Source organism: Bombina bombina, chromosome 4, assembly GCF_027579735.1.
Source record: "Bombina bombina isolate aBomBom1 chromosome 4, aBomBom1.pri, whole genome shotgun sequence".
NCBI classification, from domain to species: Eukaryota; Metazoa; Chordata; class Amphibia; order Anura; family Bombinatoridae; genus Bombina; species Bombina bombina.
This window is the reverse complement of record NC_069502.1, coordinates 917905520-917915519: the sequence shown is the minus strand read 5'-3', so window position 1 is coordinate 917915519 and position 10000 is coordinate 917905520. Positions and strand designations below refer to the sequence as shown.

General features: G+C 34.8%; 1 protein-coding gene across 6 annotated transcripts in view; it reads right to left on the bottom strand.

Annotated features, from left to right (window-relative positions):
• LTBP1 (latent transforming growth factor beta binding protein 1) overlaps positions 1 to 10000 on the bottom strand; it is a 596328-nt gene that overhangs the window by 28043 nt on the left and 558285 nt on the right. For all 6 annotated transcript variants that reach the window (XM_053711864.1, XM_053711861.1, XM_053711862.1 and 3 more), the window contains one exon: positions 284 to 451. In XM_053711864.1, the coding sequence (XP_053567839.1) occupies positions 284 to 451 (168 nt within the window). The remainder of the gene's footprint in view (positions 1 to 283; positions 452 to 10000) is intronic.

The window sequence follows — 10000 nt, the reverse complement described above, 5'->3', positions numbered from 1 at the left end:
CAAGTCAAATGGAAATGTGATTAAAAATGTATGCTCTTTCTTAATCATAAAAGACAAAATCTGGATTGCATGTCCTATTGTCCTTTTAAATTTAAATAAAGTTAAAGTAGTAGCTGGTGCAACTGTAGCAAAAAGTGAACATTATACACTTTTTGACTCAAACAGAAATCAATCAACCGACAAGGTCATTCTTGGATCGTTATTGAATAGTGTAAATGTGAAGCCTTTCCAGCCTGAAGAAAAGCCTTTCCCACTTTTTACTCTGAAACTGAGATTAACTTACCAGATCCAACCACAGGGCAAGGGAAAATCTCACAGTTGTCTCCCCATCCAGCACCCAATGTGCAGCAACATTCTTGCTTGGTGACGTTGGCAGTCAGCACATTTTCGCACAAGTTGGCATCATTGATATTATAATAACATTCTTTCTTTTCTTCATTAGAATGTTGACCTGAAAAATAGCCACACAATATTTAAACTGAAAGTGGATTAAACCAACACTATAATCAAGAATGGACTTAATGCAATTCTCCAAAACATATAATTTAATATATTCAATTAATAGGAATCATTATTTTCACTTTGTAAAGAACATTTGAATGTGAAATATGTACAGTAAATATACAATAAAACACACGTATAAACATATACTGTGTATATATATATATATATATATATATATATATATATACACACATAAACATAGAGGTGTGTGTGAACTCTCATCATCCGTGTCATCTGCCAGGGTGCTATAGCGTAGAGTATAGAGACTGCCACTCACTGGTCTTCAGTCAACTGTGTTCAAATTTTCTTTATTTTAAATTTGTTTGAAATAAAGAAAATTTGAACACAGTTGACTGAAGACCAGTGAATGCTTAATACACCTCAATCTCTCTCTCTCTCTCTCTCTCTCTCTCTCTATATATATATATATATATATATATATATATATATATATATATATATATATATATATATATATATATATATATATATATATATATATATATATATATATATATATAGATAGATAGATATACATGCAAATTTAGACATGTATATGTATGTTTCTCTATGTTAAAGACCTTTGTCTGCCTTTTCTTTTCTAACACCTGAGACCTCATATCTTTGAGCCCTTATAACCTTTCATTGCAATTTTTTTTTAAAATAAGTTTATTAGACAGTGTTATTATGAGTGTAACTGTACTCTTAAATGTATTTTTGATGTTCTATGTGCCACTTTTATTCAAGTGCAAAAGTTAACCAGAGCGCTGAAATCGGGCTAACCTGACACACTTTAAATTTAAGTACGCTCGAGCGAACTGGTTTATTTGCAACTTGTAATACATGCGCAAAGACCCGCAATAATCCCCTTATCGCTCACGCTCGACAGTTAGCACGCCACTCATAATCTAGCCCTATATAAGCAAAAGATTTAATTGTGTACTGTATATTTCATTTTCAAAACCTTTCACTAAGTACATAGCTTACATACAAATCTGGCATTATGTCTAATTTCTCCCAATCACAGGAGAGCCATAAATTATGTCTAGTCTTTAATTGTGGTTTTGGCAAAATACTATATAGCTGATTTTCTTTTTGTAGCCCAGACTATTATTATGGTATGCAACACATTTCGTCCAAGCCAATGGTCAAAGCCTATTGCATTTGAAAAGAAATAATTACCAACATATAAACTTGAATGTCTCCTTTTAATGCAGTTTTGTTATCTTTTTAATATAATCTTATGAATGTGGATTATAATCAGAAATAACATTAAATAGAACATTTTCAACACAAATAATAATAATTCCTACCTTGGCAATCAGCCTTTTTCATTATGATAGGAGGGAGAAAAGGACATAGCCAAAATTGTAGAGAAGTCGCCAGTAACTTAAAAATAAAACTTGACTTTTATTGTGTAATACTCAATTAAACATGAGGGCTAGTACCCCAGAAAAACAGTAGACTGACGCGTTTCGGCTAAGAAGCCGTACTCATAGTCCCTAAAACCAACACACTCTCTCAGACTTAAAGGGACACTGAACCCAAAAAATGATAATAGGAGTAAATTAGAAAGTTGCTTAAAATGTCAGGCTCTATCTGAATCATGAAAGAAAAAATATGGGTTCAGTGTCCCTTTAAGAACCCCTCTCTGCGTTCTGATACAGGGGTATACAGATCATTTATTGAGGTGGCAGAAGGATAAGAATATTGGACTCTTGAGATAATTAATTCAGGAGGAAAGGAGGTACATTGGTAACTTGGAAAGTATATGAAGTAGTATATTTGGAATAGAAGGAAATAATTATTATTATTATTATTATTATCGGTTATTTGTAGAGCGCCAACAGATTCCGCAGCGCTATTAACAAAGATGGAGTACAAAAAAAAAAACAGTTATAGGGATCAAATGGGTAGAGGGCCCTTTCAAGAGTTGCACTGTTGTAGTCAGCTCTTGAGAAGGTGATCAACAAACAGCTGGACTCTTAAGCTTACATGCTAGGGGGGTTCAGGGGATAGCAATGGAGGAGAGGAACTGGTATAAAGTAAGGTTAGCGTAGGTTGTATGCGTCCCTGAACAGTAGAGTCTTTAGGGAGCACTTGAAGCTTTTAAAACTAGAAGAGAGTCTTGTGGAGCGAGGCAGAGAGTTCCACAAGATGGGAGCCAGTCTGGAGAAGTCCTGTAAACGGGAGTGTGATGAGGTGACAAGAGAGGAGGAGAGTAGGAGGTCTTGAGCAGAGCGAAGGGGACGGAAAGGAGAGTATCTGGAGACAAGATCTGAGATATAGGGGGGAGCAGTGCAGTTGAGGGCTTTGTATGTCAGAGGGAGAATTTTGTGTTTGATCCTAGAGGCAAGAGGAAGCCAGTGAAGAGATTAGCAGAGAGGTGCAGTAGATGAAGAGCGACTTGTAAGGAAGATGAGTCTGGCAGAGGCAAATAAGCAGGTACTTAGATAAATCCTAAACAAAGGATTTCATTAGGATAAAGCAATGTTGATCAGCAAAGGCAAATATTGCATAAGCTAATGACTTCTAGCTCAATCCCATGGTTATATAACAAGTTTGTAAAATGTCACTAGTGGCACATTTCTTGCAATACAAAAATGACTGTTTTGTTAAACTAATTAAGACCTGGTGACCAAATTATAATGTAGAGTAAAACATAAAATATAACAAGTAAAAAGATACCTATTACTTGTTTAAAAAAATGTTACTAAATAATCTTAACAGTGAATATTGTTAAATGAATGAAGTATAAATGAATACTATCTCAAATGTGCCTATATATTATACAAATACAAACATTTTATTAAAAACTGACATAAATGGAAAACTAATGTACAAAATAGCTGGAAAAAGTGAACCAACTCTCCCCTGTGTTTCACATTCCTAACACTAAAACAAGAGAATTATGATTTTGCAAGTAGGGATGTTGCTCTGTGCTCTATTGATAAAAAAAAATAAGAAAAAAACGAATACTGATAATGAATAAATAAAATAAATAAAAAGTGATTCTTCAAATATAAAGATAAATGTTAATGGTTCTGGTTTACTTTTAAAAGAAATAGGCAAGGCAAAGGAGCCGTGTTTGTGGCCTCATTGGTTGTGTGTTAAGAACAATCGAATAATAAATTTTTTTAATCCCTTAGGTACAAAAATATAAATTTACAATTTTCAAAACCAATGGAATCAGACATAATTAAAGGGACATGAAACCCCATATATATATACCTAGGTTCTTTGCTGCTCCTGAGCTGTCCTAGATAAACCTTTCAGCAATGGATAACAAGAGAAAGAATCCAATTAAATAATAGAGGTAATTTGGAAAGTTGTTTAAAATTGTATGATATATCTAAATCATAAATATCTAATTATAACTTTACTGTCCCTTTAAGGTTATCTTCTAAACTGCATTGAATATATCCTTCCATAGAATTACCATAGGAAAAACACTTTAGAACCTAGAGATATTCTTTGCAGATTCCCAACTCTTACAGGAAAAAAAGGGGGGTGTGGTTTGATGCCTATTAAAATGAATTAGAAATTTCCACAGGAAATTGATGTGTTTTTCTGCTGGTGCAAACGTGTGACGCTTTGTTTCTCCTCCATTTTCATTTTCTAGGCCTAACTATTCATTTTATAAAGTTTGATTACATATAAAACTAAACCTTCAAGATCATACTGGCAGGAAAAAGTTGTTATTGACTAATTCCCAAGTTTAAGCTTTTTGTGGAATTAATAGCCAAATTCAGTGCTAAGAAAATTTTGCTAAGATGTTCTTTTTTTCCTAACTTTAATTGGTCTACAGAGAGGATAGAGCTGTATTTGCCAGCAAACACAGATGTCAGAATAAAAATACTAATTTTGTGATGTTTATAGAAGAAAAAATATACATTTAAGCCTTTTATTACTCAAATATTTGTTACAGAGATTAGGCACTGGAGTGATATGGATTACTAGAATTACCACCCGTATGGCATTTTATTTGTATAGTGATTTTTAGTACATTTTAAAAATTATTCATGCTTAGGCAGAAACATTGTCTACTTTTATGTATTTGTTTTTTTAAAAAAATGATAATTTTAAAATTCTAGAAAAATTATTTAATTTGCACCATTTTGAAAATCTAAGTTACGGAATTTGCTTTGGTCTCTCTAAGAAACATGGTTATTTTTTCAAAAAAGCAATAGGTGTTTAATGTCCCTTTAATAATGACAGCTTAACCTATCAGAATCAACAATGTCCTTTGTGGGGTCTAATTTGAGCTGACCATTGTTGTGGCAACTCAAACACTGCAGCAGTTTTAGTATTTAATGGGACACCAAACCCACATTTTTTATTTTATGATTCAGATAGAACATGCAATTTTAAGCAACTTTCTAATTTACTCCTATTGTCAATTTTTCTTCATTCACTTACTATCTTTATTTAAAAAGCAAGAATGTAAAGCTTAAGAGACGGACCATTTTTGGTTGAGAACCTGGGTTATGCTTGCTAATTGGTTTGCTAACTGTATCCACCAATAAGCAAGCGCTATCCATGGTGCTAAACCTAAAATGGGCCGGCTACTAAGCTTTAAATTACTACTTTTTAAATAAAGATAGCAAGAGAACAAATAAAAATTGATAATAGGAGTAAATTAGAAAGTTGCTTAAAATTGCATGTTCTATCTGAATCATTAAAGAAAAAAATTGTGTTTAGTGTCCCTTTAAGTAATATAACCACTGTAACATAATAACAATATCCTATGACTATCCTTATTATGTACAACATGCACTGAAACTAACTCTTTGTCATATTGCTTCTTAAAACCCAGTGTAAACTCTTTACAACAACCTTTAAGCAGCCAACTCAATGCGAACAATCGTGAGCAAAATCTGTTCCACACTGTTAATTCACAGCCACAAATACAATTGAACAATGTTTTCCGCCAACACAATTAACCCTGTCTGATCCACTTACTAAAACCGATCCGCTAGGAAAAATATGCTACATTTTTTCATAGGCTCCATCTTCTTTTATTCTTACCAACAGTTATATAATTAGATATTTATGGGTAGTAATAATTATGGCTGATATTTCCCCCAGCTAAAATGTGTTGACTTTATGTATTACCAACTTACAATGTTGCCTCTTGTAAAACTATCTTATGCATTTTAAGAATAAAGAGCAATGTAGCATACAAATCTACTGAATCTTCTAATAAATGTTTATTTTTTTGTCAAAGTAATTAATGCAGCTTTTTACATTGCATAAAAAATGTGCACCTATGACACCCATAACAAATTAGCCTCTGGGCAAACACCTGCTTGGTTTATTGGCTGCAATTGTAGTGCTTAATACATTATTTTTGCTATAAATCTATGCTATATAACAGCAATTAATCTTTAATTGTTAATACCTAATAATTTATTTAATAAATAAATTATATATATATATATGTTTCTTTAATGGCCCATTAAATAAAAAAAAACAGTACTGTGAACGTTTTAAATACTTTTTTAATAAGATTATTGACAATTTGGGCAAAAATTCTCAAAATGGTTTACAAGCCCATTAATTGAAATGTTAAGACCAGGATGCAGAAATATACATATATATATATTCCCATATAGGTAAATGTATAACAATGTTGAGATGCTTGCAAACTATATATTGGGATATAATATAGATTCTACAAAGAAGATAGTAGCTTATATTTAGCTGATATCTATCCATGTATTACATTATTTACAAGTAGATATTCTCTGTCTAAAAAGTTAGTGGCTTGGGTATTGTATCATCACATCTCCTAGTATTCTTAAAAGGAACATGAAACCCAACCTTTTTCTTGATTAAGAAAATGCAATCATACAATATCAAACAAGTTTCCAATTTACTTCTGATCTGGGAGCTAGCTGCTTTTTGGTGGCTGTACATATATGCAGGTTGTCATTGGCGTATCAATGTGTTCAGCTAGCTCCCAGTAGTGCATTGCTTCTCCAAAAAAGGATGCCCAAATAATGAAGGAAACTTTATAACAGATGTAAATTGGAAAGTTGTTTAAAAATGTATGCCCTATACAAATCACAAAAGAAAAGAAATGTGGGTTTTTATGTCCCTTTAAAGTATGAAGTAGACATTGTAATTAAAGTACGCATTAAAAATGTAATTAATTATACGCATTAATATTCATATTTAAAATACATATTTAAAAAATCCCATTTAATGTACACAGTAAAATTTTTATTTAATGTACAATGTTATTTTTAAAATATACAATTAAAAGCATAGCAAAAAGTATAGAATTCCAAGTTTGGAGCCTTCGGGAATGAAATGAAGTCGTCAGGCTGTTCCTTGGGCATGTCTGAAGTTCTCCGATAGTTCTCAAAGTTTTATCTAAGCATTTCACTCTGGCAGATCTCACAGTTCAATCTTGCCAAATGTATGCTAACAAGTTTGTCTAAAAATATGCAATGCACTTATGACACACACGCCTAGATTTAGAGTTCTGGGGCCAAAGGGGTGCGTTAGCTACGCTGGCTTTTTTCTGGCCGCACCTTTTAAATACCGCTGGTATTGAGAGTTCACAGAATGGCTGCGTTAGGCTCCAAAAAAGGAGCGTATAGCATATTTACCGCAACTTCAACTCTCGATACCAGCGGTGCTTACGGACAAGGCCAGCTTCAAAAACGTGCTCGTGCACGATTCCCCCATAGAAAACAATGGGGCTGTTTGAGCTGAAAAAAAACTAACACCTGCAAAAAAGCCGTGTTCAGCTCCTAACGCAGCCCCATTGTTTGCTATGGGGAAACACTTCCTACGTCTGCACCTAACACTCTAACATGTACCCAGAGTCTAAACACCCCTAACCTTAACACTTATTAACGCCTATTCTGCCGCCCCCGCTATCGCTGACCCCTGCATATTATTATTAACCCCTAATCAGCCGCTCCGTAAACCGCCGCTACTTACATTATCCCTATGTACCCCTAATCTGCTGCCCTAACATCGCCGACCCCTATATTATATTTATTAACCCCTAATCTGCCCCCCACAACGTTGCCTCCACCTGCCTACACTTATTAACCCCTAATCTGCCGAGCGGACCGCACCGCTATTATTATAAAGTTATTAGTGTTAGGTTTATTTAAGGGGGGTTTGGGTTAGATTAGGGGTATGTGGGTGGTGGGTTGTAATGTTGGAGGGGGGGTATTGTATGTGTTTTTTTACAGGCAAAAGAGCTGAATTCTTTGGGGCATGCCCCGCAAAGGGCCCTGTTCAGGGCTGGTAAGGTAAAAGAGCTTTGAACTTTTTTAATTTAGAATAGGGTAGGGCATTTTTTTATTTTGGGGGGCTTTGTTATTTTATTAGGGGGCTTAGAGTAGGTGTAATTAGTTTAAAATTTTTTGTAACTTAGTTCTTTTTTATTTTTTGTACTTTAGTTAGTTTATTTCATTGTATTTATTTGTAGATATTGTATTTAATTAATTTATTGATAGTGTAGTGTTAGGTTTAATTATAGATAATTGTAGATATTGTATTTAATTAATTTATTGATAGTGTAGTGTTAGGTTTAATTGTAACTTAGGTTAGGATTTATTTTACAGGTAATTTTGTAATTATTTTAACTATTTTAGCTATTAAATAGTTCTTAACTATTTAGCTATTGTACCTTGTTAAAATAAATACAAAGTTGCCTGTAAAATAAATATTAATCCTAAAATAGCTATAATATAATTATAATTTATATTGTAGCTATATTAGGGTTTATTTTACAGGTAAGTATTTAGATTTAAATAGGAATAATTTATTTAATAAGAGTTAATTTATTTTGTTAGAATAAAATTATATTTACCTTAGGGGGGTGTTAGGGTTAGGGTTAAAATTAGCTTTAGGGGTTAAAAAATTTATTAGAGTAGCGGTTAGCTCCGATCGGCAGATTAGGGGTTAATACTTGAAGTTAGGTGTCAGCGATGTTAGGGAGGGCAGATTAGGGGTTAATACTATTTATTATAGGGTTATTGAGGCGGGAGTGAGGCGGATTAGGGGTTAATAACTTTATTATAATAGCGGTGCGGTCCGCTCGGCAGATTAGGGGTTAATAAGTGTAGGCAGGTGGAGGCGACGTTGTGGGGGGCAGATTAGGGGTTAATAAATATAATATAGGGGTCGGCGGTGTTAGGGGCAGCAGATTAGGGGTACATAGCTATAATGTAGCTGGCGGCGGCGTGCGGACGACAGATTAGGGGTTAATAAGTGTAGGTAGCTGGCAGCGACGTTGTGGGGGGGCAGATTAGGGGTTAATAAATATAATATAGGGGTCGGCGGTGTTAGGGGCAGCAGATTAGGGGTACATAGGGATAACGTAGTTGGCAGCAGTGTACGGAGCGGAAGATTAGGGGCCTCGGTTTAGGGGTACATAGGTAGTTTATGGGTGTTAGTGTACTTTAGAGCACAGTAGTTAAGAGCTTTATAAACCGGCGTTAGCCCAGAAAGCTCTTAACTACTGACTTTTTTCTGCGGCTGGAGTTTTGTCGTTAGATTTCTAACGCTCACTTCAGCCACGACTCTAAATACCGGAGTTAGAAAGATCCCATTGAAAAGATAGGATACGCAATTGACGTAAGGGGATCTGCGGTATGGAAAAGTCGCGGCTGCAAAGTGAGCGTTAGACCCTTTCCTGACTGACTCCAAATACCGGCGGTAGCCTAAAACCAGCGTTAGGAGCCTCTAACGCTGGTTTTCACGGCTACCGCCCAACTCTAAATCTAGGCCTAAGAGAATGTATTTGAAATAAAAGTTAAACCACAGTGAAACACCTCAATTTGATTTGTATTTGCCTAAAAAAAAATTGTTATTAGCACTGGTTGCTCCTTTTTAAATTCACTCTACCCTCCAAGATTTTTTATTCTAGAGAGATTTTTAACTTTCTATGGGAGGCAGCTCACCCCTTGCTAGGACTAACTAGTTCAGCCCTACCTTTTATTTGTTTTACAAGTGGTGCACAATAATTAACCAGCCATTACAAGTGGTTGATTATTCCTACATCGAACTCGCGGTACCAATTAGCGCTCAGAAAATTAACCAGAGATCTGATCTCTGGTTAATTTTCTAAAAGTGCCCCAAATGATTCCAGATGTGTTTTCTCAGATTGTTCAGATGTGGGGTCTTCCAGAGATAGATCTCATGGCCTCTCATCTAAACAAGAAACTTCCCAGATACCTGTCCAGGTCCAGGGATGTTCAGACGGAAACAGTGGATGCGCTGACACTTCCTTGGTGTTATCATCCTGCTTACATTTTCCCGCCTCTAGTTCTTCTTCCAAGAGTGATCTCCAAAATCATCATGGAACAATAGTTTGTGTTGCTGGTGGCTCCAGCATGGCCACACAGGTTTTGGTATGCAGATCTTGTTCGGATGTCCAGTTGCAAACCTTGGCCACTTCTGTTAAGGCCGGACCTACTGTCTCAAGGTCCATTTTTCCATCAAGATCTCAAATCATTAAATTTGAAGG